The sequence below is a fragment of the Manihot esculenta genome, chromosome 5, assembly GCF_001659605.2.
Source record: "Manihot esculenta cultivar AM560-2 chromosome 5, M.esculenta_v8, whole genome shotgun sequence".
Lineage (NCBI taxonomy): Eukaryota > Viridiplantae > Streptophyta > Magnoliopsida > Malpighiales > Euphorbiaceae > Manihot > Manihot esculenta.
In genome coordinates this window covers 3,922,593-3,948,101 of record NC_035165.2, presented here as the reverse complement: position 1 = coordinate 3,948,101, position 25,509 = coordinate 3,922,593, and the positions used below count along the sequence as shown (strand labels likewise).

General features: G+C 35.7%; 4 protein-coding genes and 1 non-coding gene across 6 annotated transcripts; 1 reads left to right on the top strand and 4 right to left on the bottom strand.

The window, feature by feature from the left end:
* Nucleotides 1-1,039: 1,039 nt before the first annotated feature.
* On the bottom strand, nucleotides 1,040-10,556 carry LOC110615286 (tubulin-folding cofactor D). Its single transcript, XM_021757090.2, has 17 exons — nucleotides 10,158-10,556; nucleotides 9,524-10,071; nucleotides 8,881-8,983; nucleotides 8,372-8,548; nucleotides 7,338-7,529; nucleotides 6,753-6,869; nucleotides 6,542-6,646; nucleotides 5,448-5,618; nucleotides 5,152-5,367; nucleotides 4,495-4,693; nucleotides 3,571-3,776; nucleotides 3,252-3,476; nucleotides 2,604-3,155; nucleotides 2,250-2,519; nucleotides 1,909-1,953; nucleotides 1,555-1,740; nucleotides 1,040-1,465 (listed from the first exon to the last, which is right to left on the bottom strand). Exons 1-17 carry the CDS (start codon nucleotides 10,353-10,355, stop codon nucleotides 1,178-1,180), a joined length of 3,798 nt encoding a protein of 1,265 aa, XP_021612782.1. The 5' UTR covers nucleotides 10,356-10,556; the 3' UTR covers nucleotides 1,040-1,177.
* Nucleotides 10,557-10,585: 29 nt separating this feature from the next.
* Nucleotides 10,586-10,658, bottom strand: TRNAE-CUC. The gene has a single exon. It is a non-coding gene; the product is annotated as a tRNA-Glu (tRNA).
* Nucleotides 10,659-10,872: 214 nt separating this feature from the next.
* On the bottom strand, nucleotides 10,873-11,800 carry LOC110615289 (pectinesterase inhibitor 9). Its single transcript, XM_021757094.2, has one exon. It carries the CDS (start codon nucleotides 11,660-11,662, stop codon nucleotides 11,024-11,026), a length of 639 nt encoding a protein of 212 aa, XP_021612786.1. The 5' UTR covers nucleotides 11,663-11,800; the 3' UTR covers nucleotides 10,873-11,023.
* A 1,276-nt stretch (nucleotides 11,801-13,076) lies between these two features.
* LOC110615617 (protein GRAVITROPIC IN THE LIGHT 1) lies at nucleotides 13,077-17,034 on the bottom strand. Of its 2 annotated transcripts, none has more exons than XM_021757592.2 (3): nucleotides 16,892-17,034; nucleotides 16,061-16,117; nucleotides 13,077-14,566 (listed from the first exon to the last, which is right to left on the bottom strand). In XM_021757592.2, the coding sequence occupies exon 3, from the start codon at nucleotides 14,490-14,492 to the stop codon at nucleotides 13,227-13,229; it is 1,266 nt and encodes a 421-aa protein (XP_021613284.1). In that variant the 5' UTR covers nucleotides 14,493-14,566; nucleotides 16,061-16,117; nucleotides 16,892-17,034; the 3' UTR covers nucleotides 13,077-13,226. The 2 variants fall into 2 exon arrangements, with proteins under 2 accessions (XP_021613284.1, XP_021613283.1); XM_021757591.2 differs by having other exon boundaries at nucleotides 13,077-14,557; nucleotides 16,892-17,032.
* Nucleotides 17,035-21,184: 4,150 nt separating this feature from the next.
* LOC110614593 (arginase 1, mitochondrial) lies at nucleotides 21,185-25,360 on the top strand. Its single transcript, XM_021756159.2, has 7 exons — nucleotides 21,185-21,356; nucleotides 21,443-21,584; nucleotides 21,779-21,938; nucleotides 22,351-22,484; nucleotides 23,900-24,109; nucleotides 24,568-24,678; nucleotides 24,760-25,360. The coding sequence occupies exons 2-7, from the start codon at nucleotides 21,444-21,446 to the stop codon at nucleotides 25,018-25,020; spliced, it is 1,017 nt and encodes a 338-aa protein (XP_021611851.1). The 5' UTR covers nucleotides 21,185-21,356; nucleotide 21,443; the 3' UTR covers nucleotides 25,021-25,360.
* Nucleotides 25,361-25,509: the final 149 nt, after the last annotated feature.

The following is a 25,509-nucleotide window of genomic DNA, read 5'->3' as shown; positions in this document are numbered from 1 at the left end:
TTAGAGTTTAATTGTTTTCTATTATAAAAAATAATCTAATAATATTAATATAGTCCAATGATTACCGAGACCTGAAATTAAAAGCAAACTAACGTAATATTGGGCCACCAAATGAGAAGTCTGTTTAAATGGGTTGGGCTCGTTGGCCTAAATTAAAAGTGAAATTACTATTATTGCGTAATGGCTTAATCTGTAGTAATAGTCACGTTGTTGAAATGAAGATCCATTTTTGTGGGCTTTAGTTGCGTAAACTTAACGCCCCATCGGTCCCGAATCCAGGCCCAAAATCTCAGCCCGATCAAGTCTCAACTTCAACCCAATACTGGCCCAAATTAAGCCCATTAATGTCAAATCTCAGCCCAATCCTAGGCCCACAAAATTTAGGCAAGTCTGGCCCATTTAAGACCATTAGGACAGATTGAGACCGAATCCGGGCCCAATTTTAGCCCATTAAGGCACTGATTTGCCCAAATCCAGGCCCAAATTTCAGCCCGATGCTGGCCCAAGTTAAGCCTTTTGAGGCCATCTTAGCCAAATCTCCAAGCCCATTAATGGCCCAATGGTTAAGCCCATTAATGGAGCCCGAATCATCGCCCAAATCAAACCCAATCCCCCACCCAAAATTGAAAGTTCAACTAACCCTATTATTATGATTGGGCCAATACTAGCTTAAATTCGAAGCCGCACTGATATTCAATTGAAGTCCGGACCTTGCGGCCGGAATTAAAACCCCACTACTTTCGCGTTTTCCCGGCCCTCTGGATTTGGTATTTAAAATTGAAACCCACGGAAGGTTCCTCTGAGGGTCATGGGCCTAGTGGCCCAGTCCTTTTGTCCTCTTTGCTGTTAAGTAACAAAATATAAACATACTTATGAGCCTTTTGGGCCTCAACCGGCCTTCGAAGTCTCGCCAAACTAGAGCCCAAAAGCAAGGGTCCTGCTTTCCTCTCTCCTCCGGCCTCCCCCTCCTTTTCTGTTCCGCATATGATATTTCAAATGTTTCCTTCGCTTTTTTGGGGAATTTTTTTCCAAACCACAGTAGTTTCAATTTTAGGACGCTCATATAATCATGCATTAGTTCGTTATGACATCTATTGGGAAAAAATCTAGCACAAAATTTCAAGCACAATGTTTTCTTTGGTCGGGAGAGGAGTTACGATCCGCCAGAACTCAGAAATCAGAACCCAGTCGATCCAACAAGCGAGGAATACGAAGCATTTTCATCAGCCACACGCCTCTTCTCCCTGTCCTTGTTTGATACTATATCTCTGCTGCCAACAAGTTCTCCCAGATCCAGGCCTGCAATCTCACACAATTCTGACCTCCGATGCTTTGCAGCCTCAATGTCACCATCCCAGCTAGTGTCGGATATAATTTCAAGGGCTTTCTCCATCCTCTCCTCTGGAACAAGATTCCCGTTTTGCAAGAGTACAAGGTAAACTTGCTCGGCAGAAGCTTTCCTAATCTGAGTACGAAAAAGAAAATGGATGTCTGAGCTTTTGAGATAAAACCCAATTCTCCATCTATTTAAAAAATAAAATTCACTAGACGCACCTTGGGATATCGATGGCAAAGAAAAGTAAGAAGATGAGAGAATGCCCGAGTGTTTACATGCTCCAGAAGTGAAGCAATATATCCAAGAATTGCAATGCCAGCATATAGCTTTGAGAAATCCTTAGACCCTTTCAATTCAATAGCAATAGAATCCAACACACCATTGCAGAAGATTGGAGTATGAACCTGAAAATGAAACCCTAAGTGATGCACGAATGAAAGACTAACAAATCAAATACAGAATGTTATTCATAATACATCAGTGAGATCCTGAAACCAACTAAAATGAGAACAGTAAGAAACCAACAGCATAAATGAATTTGGAAGCAACAAAAATGGGTCAAGCAAACGAACCTCCATGTTCAAGAATATCTTTTTGCTGAAAAGAATCTCAATTGTCTGAAATACACGAAAATCTTGGTCAAGATATTGAAGCTTCGTAAGCAGGGTTAATATTTTAAAATGCTTGCAAGAACTGTCACTTATTATCATGTTTTCTGGATCTATAAACTAGATATTAATAAATATCAAAAAGTGAAGGCATGAAGAAAAATAAAGAAATTTGCAAAAATCTTCAATTGAATAGTGAGGTAATTGTTTCGCTCCTGGTTAGTCACTACTAATGTTGCCAGTTTACCTTCACTTCTTACTAAAGCATGGATACTCATACTTTTTAGCAAAATTGCTTCCATTACCTTTAGAGTAGGTATAATGACTCTATCACATTTCTTGTACTGTTGGAGCACCCAAATGATGTCAGCTGATAACGTATATTCTCTTGACATTCTCTCCTTAGGGTCTTCAGAGTCAACTGCTTGAATATAGTCCAACAACGCAGAGATTGATGCCTTCCGTAAAGAATCTTGCAATCCACCAATTGAAATAACCAAGCCTGACAGCACTGCTCTACTATAACAACTAAATTGAAGCAATTTTATAAATCGAGGATATGAAAAGGAGGGTACCTGCAAGCAAGACATAATAACCTCTTCATTGAAGTACTCAAACATAGATCACACTGCAGAAGAGATGACCCTTTGCATACTTACCCCCCATTTTAAATGTGCTTCATTAGGAACAATTTCTTCTAGCTTTTCCCTCAGCGGTATGAATGGGACAAATATTGTCTCGTTATACAATATTCTTTGGAGAACCTTTGCTGCAGCTTCTCTTATTTTATCCATCTTCTCTACAGCTTGCTTAACAATTCCTTGAATCAAACAGCTGGCAAGATTTGCATCAAAAAAGGGGATCATTCTTCCATTCCCAGCTCCTTCAGGCATCTCTAACGGAGATTCAACTCCATAGGATTTTCTATTGGAATCCATGACACAGAGGATATATGTACATGTCTCAAGGCCTTCCATAGCAGCCTCACGAACCCAAGAACCAACATCACCTCTGTTATCAACGGAATAATCATCAAGAGCTTTAAATAAGCTTGACATCACTTCATTCTTGATAACTTGACACACAGACATGTGGTCCTCTCCAGAACAAATATCAGAACATTCTCTCGCCTGAGTTAATGTCTTACACACTGAAATGAGTCCTTTGACAGCATTTACTCGTGCCTCAGCATCTCTGTCCTCAGGGTTGTCCTGCATAGGAAATATCCAGTTAAGCAAGTTGAGTATGCTGTTCAGTTCATGACAGTGGGAATTTTTAGAAGGCTAGCATCGTTTTATGAAGAATACCTCAATTGCACAAGAGCTACAAAGCTTCAAAAGGACATGTTTCCACCGATCAGCCAAACATTCATATGGTAAAACACCTAGTGCTAATGCAGATCCTCTTCTTACAGCAACGTTTTGATCAGTCAACTGTTCCAGGTATTTTGCTGTTACACCACTTTCAGTCTCACATTTTGCACTGACAAGGTATGCTCGCACAAAGCGCTCAAGAGCTCTAACAGCAGCATTCTGACATTTTTAAGCAAAATTTTTTCACAAATTCAAAATGTCAGCATAAAATCATAAACTTATTAGCAAAGAAAGTTGAAATCAAAAGAAGCACCTGTATTTGAGAATTAGGATGCCTCAAATTATCATTAAGAGTATCAAGTAAACCCCACTTTATCTTTTCTGGTAATGTCAAATGACACAAGGAGATGCACTCAATGAAGCGGGAAACAGCAGAACGCATTATCTCTCCACCCTTCCCACGATAAAGACGTGCTTTTTCTATAGCAGAAACTATACCAGCTACATCTTTCTGTTTATCTGAGGAAGGAAATTGGACTTATTTATAAATTGGTTTACGCATTTATTAGTTAAAAAAAAGCATTATATTTCCTTGAACTAGGAACGGGACCAGGACATTGACATCAATGACGATATCTGTTTTACTAATAATAATATAACTCCAAAAGAATACCAACTTTTACTCCTTAATCTAAAACCAGAATTTCATTCCCCAAAAAGAATGAATTACTGGCAATATAAGCCATTATTTACGATTTCACACAAGTACAGACATCATAATATCCACAATATAATCCTGAACAACCATACATTGAAAACTAGCACTCCGTGACTCCTTTTTCTGAGTGTTGGATATAATTATAAGTTGAAATGCTACAGTAGCAAATAAAACGTAAGAAAATGAAGATGGGAAACATCCATCTAATTTGTGAGCATCAAGTGGAGCAAGTGCAAGACAATTATTCTGATGTTTCTTTTTACAACACCTTAGTAGTTTTTTCTAAACGCAAAACATTATTCAAATTATTGAAATAAAATGGCTCTAATTTCTTTTTTTTTTAAAATAAGGCTGAGCACTATAATTCAGAATTCTTATATGTGAGTTCCGAAAGCACCACATGTAAGTATATGCAAAACCATGAATAGATCAATAGCATATCAAATCACTGGAACACTTAATAATAACAATTTTCTATTGCATTTCTGATCAACTAATAAAGGAAATGAGATCACCAACCAGTGGCAAGTGCGTAAGCACATTGATGTAAAGCCAAAACAATTTCCCCTGAAGCCAAGGTTGCACCATGACGCATGCATAGATCAGTGGATAGAGTACAAGGGATCAATTTCCCCAAAACATAGCTAGCAAAAAATTCTGGATCATATCTGACAAGAGAGGAGAGGGCCTCTGCAGCAAGTTCTCTCAAGCCTTTCTCCTATAGAAACCAGTCACCATAAAACTATGACACAAAACAAGAGCTATATACATGATAATGATGATAGAAGAAAACTAAGCAAAAGAGCAAGCAATATAATATGTGAATTCTTTATTTCAACAGTAACTCTGGTGCAAGAAGAAAATTTAGATCTCCCTACCCACAAGAAAAAGAGCTAATTATGATACATCTCACAATAACATCAATGATGGTGGAACTCGCAGATGATTTCTATACATTTTCAAATTCTCATGCTTTTGAAGAGAAATGGGTTTTGGCGGAATAGGAGAGGAGCAGGGGTTTACAACATTGTGCTTCAATTCTAACAAAATATTGCTGTCAGAAAAAGAGGGTAGGATTTTCAAGACAAACTTTGTATTGACAGTTATCATGGGTTAAGATGATGTATGCTTTATTAAGGTCGAAGCAGGCATGAATTGGAGCATTTTCATACATACCCAGTGACCAATTTTGTTATACAACAGTTCTTCTGCAAATGGATATAGGTATCCTTCATACTGAACAATGGAGACAGCAACATGGAGGTATGAGTTTACTCGTGATGAAAGTGAAAAATAGTCTGCAGTATTCACTATGTCAATGCCATGTGGATAATTGCCTTGTCTTCCAACATTCTCCTGAAAAGCAGCTGCTGCTGCTCTTCTGCAATTGACCTATGCGTCATAAGTCAATTTTTGGCAGTCAGAAAAGAATAATGAACAATGGTTTTATTTGAGAAAAGAATGCAGATCACCTCTCGGTCATAGCATGCCACTGTTAACAAGTGTGGAGCAAGCTGCTCCAATACTTCTCTCATATCAGTGTGATAATACGCCCGCCCAAATGCCCAACACACGTAGGCAGCAGCATCACGTACATGAGACCCAATACTATGCGGACCTCTTCGAATGTCATAATGCAGTGCCTATTAAGGAAAATATTTATTCTTGATCAGAGTTGGAGCTGTGTCATCTGTCATACCATTATCACCTGAATGTATAACAACTTGATGCTCAAGGCAAAATCGGCAAATTCCTAGTAACAATCTTAAAAGCAATCAAGTGCTATTAAGCATGCAAGTTAACAGAAATAAGACACGGTGAGCAGGGGAACCTAAAGGCTACTAACACACAACTACAAAGATTTACTAACTCCTGCAATTTTAACATGTTCGCTTCTAGCACATAGAAGAACTTATTTTAAGTGATACCATGAATCATGCCACCCTAAAAACGAGATAAAGACTCAAATATGAAAGGGAATAGAAAGGGAGAATTACAAGGAAAGAAAAAAGAAGAGACATTTGATTTCTCTCTTATTGATTAGATGTTTATTAGGAGATAATGAAGTGAAACTGAAAATAGTACCATAGCTTTAGAAGAATATTCTAATTGTGTAAGTAAGAGATTTCAAAAATGAAAACCAAAAAGGTTTAAATTTGTGAAATTCTGCCTGCTTCCCCCCTTTTCTCTCCAATTTGACAGGAATGCTAAGTGAACTAATTTCTTCTCTTTCCTCATAAACACCCTAATAGAGGAATTAACTTAATTCCCTTCCCATTTTTCCTAACTCCCCTTGGAATTTAGAAAAAGCAAAATAAAGTTCATGATACTTAATGTGTCATAAGTAGAATTCACGATAGAAGAAAAAAAAAAAGATAAGAGGCAGACAAATTTCCAAAAAATGAATCCATGACATTTAAGAATGAGGGAAAAAAAGTAAATCCGTGCCATTGAAGAAAAAGGGGAAAAAACATATACAAATACAAAATTGTTCACCAAAATCTCAAATAACTAAGTAATGAAGTGCAAAGGAAAAAAAAAATAAAGATTTCAACCAAACTGCAACCTTCACAATAAAAGGTACAACTTTGGGAAGATTGGCAGGCAATAGCAACCCTCTACGTGCTAGTTCAGCCAATGACAAACAAGCTCCATGCCAAGAACCATCACCCTGGAAAATTATAATAATTGAATACTTATTGACACCAAAAAGATTGCAAAGAAAGTTCAATAGCATAAGTAATATTAAAAAAAAAAAAGTAACAGCATGAGCATACTTCTCCACGTGAAAACAGCTCCAAAACAGAGGACAAGACCTCTTCTGAGAGGACAGATGTCAAACGGTAAGTTATGCGGCCTATACCTTTTGCAGCAGACCAACGCACAACGGTGTCCTGCTTTGCCAATAGTATCAACTTTAAATCAGCCATGAAACTGGCAAAACTAACAACTTACAGATTGAATATCCTTCTATTTCAATTCCAAACAAAAACAATATATGAACATATTAGAATACATTTTTGGTAGTGAGTATCCCCATGTCAAAGTTATCTTCATGTTTTAGAAGATGAATGAAACTGAAGTCATTAACGACAAGGCCTAATCTGTAGAGCATCATGGCTAAGAAGTAAGGCTTAATTGTCAAGAACAAAAAATTATACAATAGAACTTATGAAACCAATCAAAATGGAAGTATAAGAATTAACAGAATTTTTAGCCAGGGTTTCCAACTAAGAACCTACTTTAACAAAACACACTCAAAAGTCATGGGATGATGGGATGGGACGCTTTCCACATTACAGCCGACATAGTTTAACAAAACATAATTGAGGTCATGGCAGGATCTCACCCTTTAGACATACCGTATCTCTTAATCCAGAAAGTAATATCTCAATGATTTCTTCTACAATTTCTGGAACATCCATATCTTCATCTTGCATGTCATTTGAAGTTTCTTCTGCTTTGGTGGGGTACATGTTTGCAACAGGACTCCATTGATCAGGTCTTTTAGATACAGTAAGAGAAACATGCGCTCCAAGTGAGCTAGTTCTGCCCTATGTATAAGACAAGAATGAAACAGGAATAGTGGTATACTTGATGGCTTTGAAAAGTTAACAAATAAATATGAACTCCAAAGATAAATCATGAAATATGCAGCAAGATAAAATAAATAGTTAATTAGGATAGTAACCATGAAAGCACAGAAAGAAAAGTCTTAGACCATTATCCTGCCATTAAGAAAGCACTTCAAGAGAGGATCATTCAATAGTATCTCCATCATTTCTACCTTTAAAGTGTTGACAGAAAAGAACAATGAAGCAGAGTTTCTGGAGTAAGCAAGAGTCCACACTCCACATATCAAGCAATGGACTTATAGGTATTAGTCTGCCGGTGGCAGCCTGTATATCTGTCCCTTTTCAGGAAATGGTCCTCAGTATTTTGCAAGGCAATGAATCTTCTAACTTGCCCTTAAACTACCAGAACTCATATTTTGCAAATGGAACATAGTCCTATCCATCTGATGCAACAAAAACACAAGACAAGAAACACAAAGCATAGCTAGGTTCATATATCCCTGCAAGCTTCCATAGGCATCCCCAAGTAGTCAAATAGTGGTTCAAAAATTGATGTCCAAAGAGTGATGTATCCTACGGTTCATGCAGAAAAGTATTGAAGATTCTAACTTTCATATATATATATATGCTAGAACTCTAAAACATTTTTCTTGTAAGCACATTATAAATAACAGTACTTTCATGTTAGAATATTTTGTAAAAGTACTTTAAAAATAAAGATGGATAAATATTTTTCCTGATGGCATTTATCACCCTAAATTCAGACATTCAAAATGGATGAAGTTTGAGCAAGAAGATGTCAAAGATTGAAAATTACTAACCACATAACACCATGCTGGTGAACGATGGGGGAGGCAAGTCAGTCCTATCCGCTGAGTTAACTTCATCAAATACTTACGAAGCAAAGGACTACGAGCTGCAGTACCAGACTTGACTAATGATGAAACATCATTCCAAAGAATGGGAACAACATCCATCAACACTTTCCGACCACCTGCCTGATTACAATGAAGGATATATAAGACATCAAGTAAAACCACACCAGGCACCCTTCTCCCTCAACCCCCAGCCCCCAACCCCAAAAAAAGGGAAGGAGAGGTGAAGTATAAACACATAAAGAAACCCAGCAATAATTTGATAAAAGAGTACAACAAAATCATGATTGACAAAATTACTTAACAAAGAACTAAAATCTATTTATACAGAAAGAAAACATAGATTGTAAAATTGAAGGGTAGAGAAGAGATTAAGAAATACAGTATTTACTTTTAAAAACTACTTTCAGCATTTTCATTATAGCAATAAAAGCTTACAAATATAGAACACCAACCTTGAAAATAGCAGCCAGTGCCTCCACAACACCTAGTAACTGAAAGTGCGACATGACATCATCTTTGCCAGAAGATAATACTTCATGTGCCCATGCATTAAAGCTCAAAGAGAAACACACACATACACATGTCAGTGCAAGCACGATATAAAAATTCTTTCGGTCATAATGCAGGGCTTAACACCGAACAGGTGGAAATTAACTGTAGGCTCTAGCCTGATATAAACCCTATAAGTAAAGTTGCCAAGCCATGCCATGAGCCGTAATATCACAACGAGAAACCTGCTTATGCTCATTTATAACTTCCTTGGAAGCACAGTCAGTACTCAAATGGATGTTCATGTACCTTTATCATTGAGGCCCATTCACTTTATGTTTTCTCAAATGAATTTATTGTCTTTAAGATCCCCATGCATATATCAATCAAAGATGTGCTTATGGGGTTCTATGAATCAACAAATGGAAATCTTCTAAGCTATTTGAGCAAATAGGTACAATCTACGTAGTCAGATATTTAACTTCAGTCAAAATAAAAGTCTATTAACAGACTCCTTATAGAAAACTAAGGTGCAGCAAGAACTACGATCAACTATATAATTTCAACCATTAACAGTAAGCAGTAAAATGAATGATGAGAAAGTACCTGGTAAAGGCCTTTGTCATGTCGGGACGGGTTAGAAGCTTAGATAGCAGAAGTCCAGCCATGGTGCGCATGGGACCCGCATTGGATAGGTAATCTTTAGAGAATTTTAAAATCTTCAAAACAAGAGGGGCAAGCTCAAGTTCACCAAGATCACTACTATTTGCAATACTAGAATCAACAGAGGATATATCAAACGGAACTAATACAAGAATTGAAAGCCACAGAAGTATCACACATTTTGCTTCCATCTCTCCTGTACTTTCCTGCCGCAAAGACGTAGCTGAAGCCTTATCATGGCACTTCTCCAAAAGAGAAACTGCGAGTTCCAAATCAGAAACTTGATGTGGAAAGAACTTGATAACCGCCTTGTATCCACAAACAGTAACCAGGCAATAGATAATGATGCAAATGGGTTTGATTACTTCAAGTATCTCATCCGAAGTGACCCCTAATTCAATTGTTTTACTACGCACAATCGACATCAAAGGAGAGACTACGCTCTCTAAGTAAGGCTCCAGTAGCTGTCCCTCTTGCTGATACTTGTCCATCTGAAACACAAAAAAAGAATCAATCGGATTTCATATCATAATGAAGAAGTCTTGAAATAGATAATGTCGAGCAGAAGTGAACTAACAATGGATCGAATTCTGTGGACGGAAGAGGGATCGGAGACGCGGCCATTGGAAACGATGTTTTCAAGGAGAGATTTAACAACCTTCCATTCCTGCAAGAAGTACTTCTGCAAAACCCTCTCCTTGCATTCGTGCTCATCGTCTTCTTCTTCCACTGCCGTTTCCTCCTTCCTGAGTGTCTCCTCTACCACCGCCACCATTCTCCTTCTGTGATTTGCTTATGGGCACAGCTATCCGAATTACAAATGCCGCCCGAGGCACGGAAAACCTTTACGAAGAAAATTGGAAAGAAAAACCACCGGAGACCCTGATAAATCTTGGGAGGGTGGAGCGAGAGCAATGTGCAGTGCGAACTGTGTCGGGTACCCTATGATAATTAAATCTTGTAGGAGGGAGGCAGAGGGGAAAAGAAGGCCGACGAAAAAAAAATTTCCGTTGCCGGGAATCGAACCCGGGTCTTTCGGGTGAGAGCCGAATATCCTAACCGACTAGACTACAACGGAATGTCGATGACTAAAAATGTACTTTTTTATTTGTCAAATGATTATTTCGTATAATTACATATTTTCCCAAAAATATAATACCTTATGATTCTCGATATCATTGAAGAATTCTTTTTAAAGGGTTAATAGAAAATTTAAAATATTCATTAATAAAATGTAGATATGTATATATATATCTAATTAAAAAATAAAAAAAATGTTTGCACCTTCTATCTCCACGACTAATCTTAAGGTTAATTAGTATTGAATATATAAAACATCATGATCATATTTATATTACAACATATTAGAACTCTAAACTGGACGCATTTGACGCACAATAACAGACGATCTTTCCATATGCAGATTCCAATCATGCACTAACCTTATGCCTTATTATTGGCAGTGGCAGTTGTTCTATACCTAGACGCATACCGGTGAAACAAAGCTAATGCATTGCTGGTGGCCTGTGCCACATTCAAAACTTTGCCCTTAATCGTGGCTTTTAATTTGTTCATTTTTCTCCCTCGAAACTGTTCAGCGCAATTGCTAGCATCCGTCAGAGCGGCGCTCGTCCATGACTCGACATTACTTATGTGCCAAAACACGTCTTCGCTATTCTCAGATTCTTCATGGCCTCCAAAGCGACGTAGCTCTCTAATCGACTGGCTAAGTTGCTGCACGCTATCATCTATTTGGTCTAAGCAATCTTTTACCGCTTGGTACTCCTTAGCTTTCGTTGCTTTCAGTTCTGTTGTCACCTTTAACATGTATGATCTTGTGTACCGCGCCCTATACAAGCTCGCCAATAAGGCAGCTTGGGCCAACTGTTGTGGATTTTGAATAGTTGAGTTTGCAAAACCAGAGAGGTACTTGATGCACAAAGCTGGATAGCGGGTGGACCGACATGAGGCCTCGATGTAGGCCCGTGCATGGGAGCGTCTGACAAAGGCAGATTCCGCCGTGCCTGAAATGCAAAGGACGAAGAGGAGGAGCAGTGATGAGGGAAGACTGAGATTGGCCATGTTCTGAAGGTAAACACGAGAAAAATGGGGTGAGTTGATGGAAATGGACAGGAGGTTTGGGTTGTATATATAGAATGGGCGTCACATGCTAAATCGCCACTTTACTTGCACTAGACAGTATGCACAGGTAATACTTGAATTTTGTCCCTTGAAGGTAGCCTCATAAATTGGGACAATGTTTATCATGATCGATCAAATTATTTTGTCATTAAACCTTTTTTTTTTAAGAATAAACAATTATTTAGAGAGTTGTGGACCTGTGGTGATGAAAAAGAAATTCTTGCGGAGAGATGATGCTTATCTTAAACCCAGTTATGGTTGGATTTAGAATTAGTTTAGCTTAGAATTACAACTGAACTGAAGATGAAAATTTATTGTAAATTGATTGAAATCAATTGATTTGATTTGCCTCAATTTTGAATTATATCTTTATATTAAAATTAAAGTTTTTTAGAAAAAAATAGAAACTATTAAATTCAGTCAAATATGGAACAAGCCAATATTGAAATTAATAAAGATTCAATTCAATTTTATAATTTTTAGAATGGAAATCATTGATTTTGCCCGAATTTGGTCCGACCGGCCAGTTACGTATGGGTAGGCAGTTAGGAATACGCGCATGAGTATGTCTTTACGTTCATATTGTTGGGGTTTTGTTTGATAGCAAATAATGCACTCAAGCATCAAATCAAATAAAGCTATTTTCTTTTGATTTCATCATATCCTTGGAGTCATTTGATCCTTATCCGCCCATTTGATCACCCGAGAGGGTTAGGCGATGCCCGCGCAAATTGTCTTTAGGCATCATGTGACAGACATATCTTTTGACAACCATAATCCATATGTTAAGGTCAGCAAAGTTGTTGTTGTAGTTCTAGAGAATAAATTGGTCAATTCTCCTCAACCTTTTAATAATGTAAGAGTGAGGTTGTATTATGGAATTAATAGTGACACTCCATCCATCACGTGGACTAGCCATACCCGTAAGCGAAAATCAACCATAAGATTTTTGTGAAAGCAATAACTGTTTCGCTCTTTATAGAATTTTAATAAAAAAAGTCTCACTATGATATATTTAATTACTATAACACTTTCTATAGCGTACAATAATTACATTAGAACTCACATACCCATATGTTTGTATTTTTGCATTCATTATAATTAGAATCTAATCAAGAACTGCCCCTGGTGAGTTTTCCTAATGACTTCTCAAATTCTACAACACTGGTCAAGGAGAACTAACATTCTGCACATTTCAGTATCCTAAGCACCAGAATATCTCGATAGTTAAAAATCAATAAAAACAAGATCATCAATGGAAAATGACCAAAAAGCACCTATTAAATCGAGGGAGAATTGAATCTGCTTCTGAAACGCTCTTAAACCGCAGACACAACAGAGATAAAGACCTTCATAGACGAAAGCGGATTTCACCTCACAATTTCATAATACAAATTACAATAGTTAAAAAGATTACAACACACTATTAGCAAAGGAAGTAGTAAATTATATTGAGACACACCATATAATTATGTTTAAAGATTATTACATAAGATATTGGTTACTATTCAGCAACCTTTACACCTGCGAGATAAACACGGCTCTGAATCACACTGCCTCCTATCCAAAAACCAGGCATAACCATTAGCCCAACTGTAGGCTTCTGGTTTTCATCCAGTATCAGATTTTTCACAACACTTTCCATGTAAACCTCCGAGAACTCACTACCCCTCTTAACCTGAAAGACCTTAACATTAGGATCAAAAGAATAAGCCAGCCTGTGTAGAAGCCAGATTGACTTGGCCAATTTTAGGAAAGCTTGATAGAAGGGTGTTCTTGGATGCCCACCTCCCATGACATAATTTCGCTGATCCAAATTTCCAAAGAATGAAGCTTCCATCTTTGGATGAACTACCACCAGGTACTTGCTCCTGCAAAATTGACCAAACATGGAATCTGGGTTCTGACCCAGGACATCTAAGGGATCTATTTCCCTTAGTGCAAGAAATTGGTGAAAGAAACTCTCTTTGGTGAGTGTCAAATTTTCTGTTTTTATAGAATAGCTTTCCTGTTGAAACCCACTGAACATTTTTTGACATATATGAGATTCAAATGCATACTTTTTGTGAGCTCTCTTTGCATAAACAACATCAGGTTCAATGGAGTTAGCAGCAGCATCGAGGTCCCACCCAGCAGCTTTCATCATGTTGATCAAAGGTTTGGAGAAGTCATGAATGGCTTTAAAAGCCACTTCTACCGCAGACATGAAGAGCTCAGGCGTGAGATCTACAGGAAATAACCCACTTTCATCTCCAGAACCTTCAGACTCTTTGGTTGACAAACCCCTAAGCTTCAAATTTTTTTCCAGTTTTGCGCGCTTCTGCAATGCCTCCTCAATCTGCTGCTGCATCTGAACAATCTCAGTATCTTTATTCTGAATTTCAGATTGGAATTTCTTCACCATAACCTCATATGTTTTAAGTAGGCTCTGTTGTTCCTGAATCTCAGCAGCTAAGCGTGAATCTTGAGGGGAAACACATACTGGTTTGGGATAGTTCTCCCTGTAAAAGTGCTTGAGCTCAGATAGGTTCTTCAGCTCAGAAATTACAACTTTGTCTGCTTCCTGGATTTTTTCAGGATCATATGGAGTATGAGCAGATTGAAGCTGGATGTAGGCTGACTTCAAGGAGGAGATGTTAGTAAATATTTTGGATATCAGAGCTTCCACAGCTTCAGGATTTTGATTCATAGACTCTTCCATGGGTTGAGGGTGGACCTTTTGGCTGTTGCTCTCACGGAGTTGGTTATCTTTCAACCCAGTGGGTAGCATAGCTACTGCTAAAGAATGGATGGTCAAATAGGATTCCTTCAGAAAAAGCACCAATATAGCACAACCTGAAAACTCTGGAGAAGTGTTAGCGACAAATAAAGAGTATCAAAAATATGTTGAAGCAGAAGTGATATATACTTTCTAGGAGTGTTTATGAGCATTAGATCTAAACTAACTCTCAAAAACAAATAATTAAATAATCCATACACAACAAATATAATTTTCAAACATTTGTCTCAAAGATTGTGTTGCAGAGTTCATGCACATGAGCTTGTGATAAAGGCATAACCTTTTCACACCAGAGCACCTTATGACACTGATAAGAAACTTTGATGAATATATTTATATCCATGCTAATAGTATGATACTCCAAATGTTATTCCTTTCTGTGAACCTTTACAAACGAAGTTCAAGGACAACCCAACCATTGTCAATAAACAAAAATTTTCAAGAAAAGTATGCAAACAAAATATAAGCCAGGCAACCCAAACACCTGCACCCAACCCATATACTGGAGCATGAACCCAAGGTTTTTTCCATCATCAAATGGATTTGACACAAACCTAAAGAAAAGAAAAACTACAATCCCTGATGCTACACAAGGTGTACTGCCTGATTACTCTAACATTATTAGGGGACTCTTAAAACAAGAAGTTGAGAGCTGACATAGGTCACAACATGTAAGAGTTAAGCTCCAAAACCAAATCTGTCCTTGAATAGAAGATCTGATAAGAGGAACCTATGCAACCAATACCAAGAAAATAAGAATTTTGGAGCTGGTTTCCAGAACTTGCCCTTACACATAGGTTGAACCTAGGTTCCTTAGGCATCAAAGCCAGTGCTCCTAATGTTTGTATCATATGCTCCGGTAAACACCATTCCTAAGAGAGTCTAACCTTAGAGACAGATCAATTTGCAAATACTATAACTTTCTTCAGCTTGCTTCTCTTTTGGACTCCTACACTTCGCAATGCTTCATGTCAACAAAATTCTAACATCAACACTGAAATTTGACCAGGCAATCCAATTAACCTGAGCAGTCTCAGTGCAAAACTAAGGAGTTGCATAAATTATGCACTTGTAGTATAAATCTAGTTTACATATTTTCATGATTGATGAAAAAAGTTTCACTTTAGATAAAGGAGTATATAAAAATTTTACTTTATTGGTTTCAAGCATGTGTACATAGTAGCTAGTGAATTGTTGCAGAAAATGCAGTCACAACTTGAAATAGCTATTTTTGCTGCAAACAGCAAACTTTTAAGAACATTTAATGCACATGGCATGTATATAGAAAGTGCAACCAATTCAGACTTAAAAATTCCATTACAACTAGGATCTCAGTTGCAGCTGTAAAATGGCCTTTGGCCAGTGCTTACAAAAACCTGGACCAAATATATTGATTGTATGGAATCAAAAACATATTCTAATATCCTCAACAAAAACAACTCCCATTGCAAAAGATATGTAGAACAGAAAAATAGTATGATAAAATAGTGCCAAACTTGATACAAGAGAAGTCCAAATTAACTAATCGCACTATGTGCAACAAGCAAAAGCCTTCTTACCTACAGAGATCACAAATAGCCCTCAGAATGTATCCAGCAAACATAATACCCTCCAACCTGAAAATAGAAATTAAAAGAAAAAAAAAAAGAAGATTATTCAGACTGTCCTATATGGTTCTTATGCAGACTAATGCACAACATCAAATTCAGTAATAAGTGCTCAAGTAAAGTGAAGAATCTTTCTTGCGAAATCCCAATATAGCAGCCAACACTAGCCAGCCAATTTGTGCAAAACTTCCAAATCTCCGACTCACAAGTTCCAAAATATACTGTGAAAAATATTTCCCTACATGTTTGATAGCTAGAACCCAGAATACAGAAAAGGTATCGTCTGCCTCTCAAAATATGTACGATTAAGAGGCAACAACCATTAAATCACTCAGAAATTTTTTAGAATTACAATTGTATTAAGAAGTAAGCTACAACCGAAGATCTGCAATCTCCCAATACAGAAAGACTCTCTCCATCCGAAGTGCTAAACCCATTAATTGATAGAACTGAGCTAAGACTATCTGATTACCAAATCTGCATTCCTAGTGTATCAGCTGATAGGGCAACTCAAACTCCTAGACAAAACATCCCGCTGTCGTGCAACAACCGCAGAGAGGTTTACAAAAGGAATCAGGTAATTTGATGCCAAACACTCGAATTTCTTGGGTCGCACCAAGTGAAACAAGAGCGTCGCCTAGAGAATTTTGTATTCCCTCGGAGTCAAAGTGATAAAAAAGCTTAAGAATCAGCTAGGCTAGCTTAAATTGCGAATGCAAATTTTGATGTTCATGCAATTGGCATATATTTGTACAGACGTCAAGCAGAAGAGAGAGAAGATACCTGATCGGAGATGAAGCCGGAAAATCTTTAAAGATCAGAGGAAGCAAGAAACTGATGACAGAAGTTTGGTAAAGTTATAGCTTTACTTCCCGACAAAAAAATGCCCTAAACTGGGAACGGTCTGTATCTTTTTCCTTTTTAAAAAATTTATTATTTTACTTTACAGGACCCTTCAATTATGAATAAAAACAAATTTATCCTATAATTCCAAACCCTCTAAACACTTTCTTTTCTAAAAAAAGAGCACAATTTAATATAAATCGTCCAACTGAAAGTGCGATAAATCATATAATTATACAATTTATATTAATAATGTTAAATGCAATAAATAAAATATTCAGAAAGTCATGTTACTAAATTCGGCTAATTATTTGAATGCTCAAGTTTCTTATAAATTTAATTAAAATCAATCATATAATTCTAAAATATTTAAAACTAATAAAATACATTTAGTTTTGTATAATTTCTCAATTTATGAAAAAATATTTTTAGTAATAATTTTCATTTAAAAAGTTTAATAATCTTGTAAATCGTTTAAATTTTAATTTAAAAATATTATTTAAATATAAAAATATATATGTCAGTATAAAATATACATTATTGGTGATTTATATAAATAAATTTGGGCATCAATGTATAATCTTCCAATACGTTCAAAACTACGTTATAAACTTTTCTTATTAAAATGGGCTCAGATGAGTAATGAATTTCTGAGAATAATAATACTCAAACACGATTCCCCCAAATAAAAGAAGTTGTTGTTGTTTCTTTGGCCTGTAATAAGATATGTTTTTGTTGAGTGTAAATCAAATTTTCCAAACAGGGACAACAAAAGAATTATTAGATATCAATTTTTGGGGATGGATTTTGGAGGAGGAGGTGAAAAATGATATGAATGATCATAATTAGCATTATATGTTAATCAGGTTTATTTTTAGTGGAATAATATTGAAAAGAGGAGTGTAGTGGAAAGTACGCTAAAATAAAATTACACTGGTAGCCCAATTAAGAGTGCAATGACCTCTAACGTAGTTGGTAAAATAGTATTTGGTCTGTTTGTGGTATTTTAGAATTTTGATTGCTTTTGTGGATTTGGTTTATGATTTTTGTTTCCTTTTTGGATTGGCTATACGATGATGGTAATGATGAAAAAAAAAAAAAAAGGATATGACAAGGCTTTTTTTTTTTTTTTTTTTTTAACTGTTGTGGTAGCAGTAAATTTGTTACATGAATTAGACTCACCTTCAGTTTTTTAAAGTTGCCCGGGACAATTAATTTTGGTGTTGCATCCAAACTATTATGGAACTATAAATTATTAATTTATATTTTAATTTTTAAATTATATTATAATTAATAAATCAGTTATTATCAAATATTTAAATCTTTCAATTTTCATCCCGTTATTTATATTTTAATTTTTAAATTGTATTATAATTAATAAATCAGTTTTTATCAAACAATTAAATTTTTCTATTTTTATTTCGATTAAATGTATCATTTTTCATTCATTTTTCGATTAGTTTAAAAGTAAATAATTAATTAAATATCTATTTTTTTATAATACTTTTATTACACCATATAATACATATAAAAAATATTTATATTTAAAAATTCAAGTTCTTCTTGACATGACAAATTGAGAATGAAAATCCAAAAATCTTACAAGATTATATATATAGTTCCACTTGGTATTGCCATTATTGCATACTCTTTCTAAAATGAATGCTCTAGGATCACATTCACGGCATGATATTGATGATGAAGATGATGATCCCCTGTCACTCAACACAAATACTCTTTGCTTATTATTATTCTTATTGTTTCTCCTTACCCCTTCAAACATCTTCTCAAGACCGATCACACTAGAATTTGTTGCACTCTTATCTTTTAAAAGTGAAATTGAATTAACTATTTCCCATCTCATTTTCTCATTTTCTTTCACTTCTCCACTGCTTCCTCTCTACTGCTGCAATTGCTATTGGTTGCCACCCAACAATCAGCACCACCAGTATTCATTTCTATTAATATTAACTACAGCAGTAGCTCCTTTGGACTTAGTACTTGAAAAGGGCAATATTCTATCAACCTTGAAACAAGATCCTGTATATGGGTCATAGAACTCGACATCAGACCTGAAGTACCCTCAGCTATCCGTGCCATAACCACTCACAATCCAAAACCTGGAATCACCGACCCAAGCCAGCTCCCAACACTCGTCCCTCTCTTCAGTCATATCCGGCAACTTTCACCCTTCATTTTTCTCAATATCACAAGTCTCGGCTCATTGTAAGACGTTTTTTTAATTGTCGACGCCTCGAGCGATAGTTTATAGAGGATTTAATCATGACACAAGTAAAGAAAGAGACGAAACAAAAAAAAATAAGAGGGATTTGAGTTTTTAGATATAAAAGTTTTATATACATGTGTTGTATGGTGCAATAAGAATAATACGATAAAAGAGATAATTTTCAGAGGATTAATCAACTATTTACCTTTTAATTAACGAGAAAATATTTAGACGATATAAAAATAAAGGTATTTAAGTATTTAATTTTTAAAATATAAAAAATGATCTATTAATTATAATATAACTCAGACATTAAAGTATAATTTACTCTTTATAAATTGATGGTATTGTTTATCATACTTCATAAAATTTTTATTTTTTAAAAGTCTCACTTATTAAGAAACTATTGTGTTAGTTATAAATAAAGATTTTTCATTAATTATTCTTGAAGACTATTCGTTTAGTGAAATTTGTAAAAGTGTACAAACTCTGTTAATTTCTTTTAGGTAAGAAGAGAATCTAATCAACAACCCATTTGCTAGATATAAAGCTCATCCATAATGCTTCTTCATATGTAATCATTGTTTCAGATGAACTTTATACTATCCACTTAGCCACCTTGACAACTTTTTTAATGAGATTATATTTGAAAGAAAAAAAGTTCTAAAAGGAAAATTGCAAAAGTGATATTGATTTAGAGGAAAGAACACATTGAAGAGAGGGGCCATTACATATTTCCTTTCTTGCATTTTTACACATAAGATGCATTTACAATTTGCTCAGGCTTTGTTCTAAAGATTTCATGAATTCATTGAATTTGAAATGTTTTTTTATATAATTTACTCTGATTGGTGTATAAATTCAAAACTTCTTTAATTATGAATAAAATCCAATACTAATGAGCTAGAGTCCATTGATTGAAATGGATTTATTAAATAAGTTTAACTAGAATGATCTCAATCTTTAATGAAGCGTGCTCAACAATACATGGTCACTTAACTTCATCAACCTTAGTCTAGCACTGCTGCATTGGTGGATTGAAATTCGATTGAAAAGCCACTGTTAAACAAGCAGTGGTTTTGCGTTAAGCCGGCGGCTAATTTTTTACCTCGGTGATTGTTTAGCCCAAATTAGGAATATTTTTCTCATGGGCTGAGAAAAACTTTCAACCTTAGCAGGTTTTTTTCTCCCAAAAAACTCAGAAGCTTAATACAGTAACATGATAATTTAATGAGGATAATTTTGGTTTCAAAGGGGGCAAGTTGGAGGATCTTGATGCATTGAGGCGCGGGGTGAGTCCGGCGGTTGAATTCGTCTGATGGTGCCGCAAAACACCAGGAAAACTCTTCTTGGATCTCGTGACATCCATTTTTTTTTTTGACCTGCATGTGACATCAATTCCTAATTTCACGATAATCCGCTCTTTTGCCTCATGACTCCCCAAATCACCAGGTGCTACAGTATCATGAACACGACTCCCTCGATTGATTAGATCTCCCTCCGAGTCCCAACGTCGATGGACGAAGATAACCTTCGTTGAAACTTCACATTATCTGGATAACAGCGCCTTTTCAGAAGGTAAATACTTGAAATTTTATATGACGAACTATAATTTAACATTATAAATTCAGCAGATTTAATTTAAATAATAATAACAAATTGAATATAAAAATATAAAAAATAATTGTATTATTAATAAATTTAATTTTATTTTAAAAAAATAATTTTATTAATAATAAGTAATTAATATTTTTTTTAAATAAAAATTAAAGATTAAAAAAATAAAATTTAAATTTAATTTATTTAAATATATTTATTATCGAGTTAAATATGTTTATATAATATTTAATATGTAAAAGTAAGAATGATAAAAAAACAAAGAAAGAGAAATGTAAGAAAAATATTTAAAATAATTACTTTTATTTGAATACTCTAGAAATTTATTATACTAAAAGTTTAAAAAAAATCAGTGCTTAAAGTTCAATAAACGTGAATAAAGATTACCCTTATATTAGGCTCCTGTTGAGAGTCGAATGTGGCAGTGAAAAGCTTAACGGCTGCTTCGCCTTGAACCAGCGTCAGTACCTCATCGTTGTCTGATCAATCGGAGCCATTGCTGTTTCGACTTTATCTCTCCCTACCTCCTCTCTCTACCTAATTATCTTTCAGCATTATCAGGTGTCAGAAGATACATAGAAAATCTAATTTCTTTGCCTTGTAGTAATGCGAGTTTGTGATTTTTTTTTTTACCTGTGAATTTCCAGAATGTCGGTTGTTGGGCGGAGAGGAATTCATATCTTGCAGAAACTAAACGCTGCGAACATCCCTGCTGAGTTGATAGAGAAGGGCCAAAATCGCGTTATTGATGCTTCTCTTACTCTTATTCGCGAGAGAGCAAAGCTCAAGGTCTGAAACTTTATGATTAAGTGCTCTGGATGATTTATCTTCACTTTCAATATTTACTCATCGAGTCTTATGTCCTTTAAGAAATTATATGAATTTTGGGTCGACTTTTGCTAATTTTAGTTTACTGGAAACGTCAAGACTATATGATCTCCTCTCTGGAAATGATTTATCTGACATTTAATGATGTTCCCAAGGGAGAGCTTGTGCGTGCTCTAGGAGGTGCCGTAGCATCATCGTCTCTTCTTGGAGTTCCTCTGGGGCATAACTCTTCATTTCTCCAGGGCCCAGCATTTGCCCCTCCTCGAATTAGGGAAGCGATCTGGTGTGGTAGCACTAACTCAACGACTGAAGAAGGTAGTCATAATACCCTACTGTTGGACTACTATTTGACTAGCATTCAGAAAGATTTATTTGCATGTTTTAAAAATATTTTCTTGACTGAAAAATAAACATGGAATTGGGTATTCATTATCAGATGTAATTATTTCAGATACATGAATTTCATGTTTGAACTGGTCATTAAACACTGTTTTTGCCTCTGAATTTTGTGCCTTTCAATTTATTTATCTAATGTGCTGTAACTATTTCTAAAACCTCGAAGTCCCAGAAGTATGATATTAATATTTATTCTGATTACTAAAACCCCTAGATGTCTATTTGCCAAGGGAGTAGATATTTGATATTTTCGCCTTTTTTTTTTTTACTTTATTGTGTAATTCGGACCTTATGCTTATTATAATACAATACAATGCTTGTCTGTCAACAGGGAAAGAACTGAATGATCCCCGCGTTCTAACTGATGTTGGTGATGTCCCTGTCCAAGAAATTCGAGATTGTGGTGTAGACGATGACAGGTTGATGAATGTTATAAGTGAGTCTGTCAAGCTAGTGATGGAAGAGGTGACTGCTGTTCTTTTATCTGCCTCTTTTCAATTTCTATCATATTATAGATTCTACAAATAGCAGCTATGTGATTGTTTCCCATATAAGGAATTCTGAGTCTTTCATGGATACTGGTGAATTATTCAAAATGAGGAATTCCACCCTGGAAGCAGAACGCAGTTTCATTTCTTAACTGAGTTAACCGAGTTAACTGAGTTTCTATGGTCTACTACTATTCCTTGCTTATCATTTAAGGGGCTCTGAAGAGAGTCCTTACATCTGTGGCAAAAATTTTCTTTAGTTTATCTTGTACCCTGTATATAGGATGTAGCTGCAAGTTTGATATACCATTGTCCAGTTAACACCACAGGATTTCTTCATAAAACAACTTGTGTCAACACTGTGTCATGATATATTATATTGTTTGAAGTCTGAAAATATATCTAGGATATTCTCACCACGGAAATTGCTCATATATGATGTAACTAGAGGATTAAGAATTCAACTGCCAATGATTCTGTGTTACTGGGTCATGTTGATTGATCTAACCTGGCCCAGTATATTCTCAGCTGGATCAGCTGCATTTATCTTTATTATTACTCATGAGTTCACACTTAGCTTTGTCAAACTTTCATCAAGTTTCTATCTTGCTGAGGGATTATGGCAGTTTGCAAGGCTAATTTATTAGAATATAACATCAGATTGCTGCAATGCATTGTTCCTTTTTTCTGTGCATGAAGGTCTGCTCCATGTGAAAGGTTTCATTTGCTCCTTCTCGTTGATACTCTTGTCAAATATGCAAAACTTTACTGAGATCATCTTTGTCATCACCTGGCTTAACTTGATTTAATCTGTGTAATCCTTGTTAACTACTACTTTCGCCCATTGGTAGTTTGAACCATAATCTGTGTGCTGTGTGATGGCAGAGAATATCAGTTGTTGACTCTAGCAATGGGGGAAGTTGTAGTTTGATTGGATTCTTTGTTGAGTTAGACTATTGAAGGATCTTGAATTCAGAGTTACTGTACAGAGTGATTTAGTTTTCTGGGTATGTTTCTAAAACAACTGTGGCTTGTAACTTTAAAGTCAAGGCTGGATTCTTTGTTAAGTTAATTGAAAGTTAATGTAAGGAGTGATTTGATTTTCTGGATATGTTTCTAAATAATTGTGACTAATAAAATGAACTTGTATGTCATGGCCAACTATTTTTATTACATAATAGATGATGGAAGTGAATTTGAATTAATAATCACAGTTTCCGTGCATGTTGTTATGCATCCCTGTTCCCTGCTTCAAATGCCAAGAACATTTTCAAAAGTCTTTACCATTTTAGCTTCTGATGGGATTCGGCTTGTTTAGCAGATTTAAGCATTCTCATGTTTACATTTGTTTCAACATATTATTTTTGACCCTTTTGATCTTTGATCTTCCAGGATCCATTACGTCCATTAGTTTTAGGGGGTGATCATTCAATATCTTTCCCTGTGGTACGAGCTGTCTCTGAGAAGCTTGGCGGACCTGTGGATATTCTCCATCTGGATGCTCATCCAGATATCTATCATGCCTTTGAAGGGAATGCATATTCTCATGCATCGTCATTTGCCCGAATAATGGAAGGTGGTTATGCAAGGCGCCTCTTGCAAGTACGTCCTGTACTATCTGTATTGTTTTCATCACTCTGATGTTTTGTACTAAACTTGCAGAAAATTATTGATTGGTAATCTTAGTATATTACTTATCCATTTTATGTTGTGTATAATATACCCTAAATATGTCCATTGTAGGAAATATTGTCAATAAAAAATGAGCATAATATCGATTCCACCCTTCATTTTATTGATTGTAAATTTGGTGGTGTATTTGTGACTCTTTATTGCAATTACGCTATCCTCTTATCACTTTCAATTTCTCTTATTTGTTTCCTTTACTAGAAGCCTTGAATAATATGTTTTTCAATTGCTTTACAGCCATCATTCACTATTACAATTTTTTTTTCTTGAACTTTAGGTTTTTAAGGGTATTAAAATTGTAGTTCATGTTCTCTGTCTTTGTCTACTTCTACTGGCCTTTCTGGAATTTGAATGGTTGCTGACCTTTTCAGGTAGGTATCAGGTCAATAACAAAAGAAGGCCAGGCGCAGGGCAAAAGGTTTGGAGTGGAGCAATTTGAAATGCGAACCTTCTCAAGGGACCGCCAACTCTTGGAAAATCTGGTCTCTCTCTCTCTCTCTCATACGCCTTCACGTACATGTGCATGGGATAAAAAAATTGACTTTAGGATTTTCATTTAACAGAAATTAGGGGAAGGTGTAAAGGGTGTTTATATCTCAATAGATGTGGACTGCCTTGATCCTGCTTTTGCTCCTGGAGTATCTCATATTGAGCCTGGTGGTCTCTCTTTCCGTGATGTTCTCAACATTCTCCACAACCTTCAAGCTGATGTTGTAGCAGCTGATGTGGTTGAATTCAATCCGCAGCGTGACACTGTTGATGGGATGACTGCAATGGTTGCTGCCAAGCTGGTACGAGAACTAACCGCAAAGATATCGAAATGAACTTTTTCAAATTGGGATTCCTTGGTACTCCTGGAACTGTTGGTGGTGTTTTCTGGTTTCCAACATTGGCATATTCTTTCACCAGTAGCTATGGAAGGGAGGACTTCTCTTAAGGCTTCTCTTAAGGAATCATGAAATCCTTTGTTCAAAACTCCTCCAATTTCTTTTCTTTATTTTTTTTTTTAAAGAAAAAAAGGGGAAAATGGAGAGCATTAATAGTGGGTGAGGCGTTGTTTTTAGCTTATCTAATTCTCAAGAATTAGAAAGACAAATTTTACCAAGTTTAGCATTGTTGTATGATTTTATCGCTGCATCTTCATTAAATAATGGTTTACACTTCACAGCTTGCTTTCTATCACTTGAACGAGTTCATGATATATGGAAAACGGGCGTTGATTTTACAGTCCTTAGCTTTATCTGCTAAATCAATTCAATTAGCAGGCCAATAATAAAGTATTTTTCGTACTTAAAAAAAGTAGTGTTGATACC

Bases quoted from the DNA above. Each gene is read 5' to 3' on its own strand.
- LOC110615286 (XM_021757090.2), bottom strand. From the start codon at position 10,355: ATGGTGGCGGTGGTAGAGGAGACACTCAGGAAGGAGGAAACGGCAGTG. The intron at 6,647-6,752 runs GTATGCTCATGC...ATAATTTTCCAG, and splicing joins AGCTGTTTTCACGTGGAGAA to GGTGATGGTTCTTGGCATGG. The intron at 1,954-2,249 runs GTAATGGAAGCA...CGTGTATTTCAG, and splicing joins TCATTATACCTACTCTAAAG to ACAATTGAGATTCTTTTCAG.
- LOC110615289 (XM_021757094.2), bottom strand. From the start codon at position 11,662: ATGGCCAATCTCAGTCTTCCCTCATCACTGCTCCTCCTCTTCGTCCTT.
- LOC110615617 (XM_021757592.2), bottom strand. From the start codon at position 14,492: ATGCTACCCACTGGGTTGAAAGATAACCAACTCCGTGAGAGCAACAGC.
- LOC110614593 (XM_021756159.2), top strand. From the start codon at position 21,444: ATGTCGGTTGTTGGGCGGAGAGGAATTCATATCTTGCAGAAACTAAAC. The intron at 22,485-23,899 runs GTGACTGCTGTT...TTGATCTTCCAG, and splicing joins TCAAGCTAGTGATGGAAGAG to GATCCATTACGTCCATTAGT. The intron at 24,110-24,567 runs GTACGTCCTGTA...TGACCTTTTCAG, and splicing joins ATGCAAGGCGCCTCTTGCAA to GTAGGTATCAGGTCAATAAC.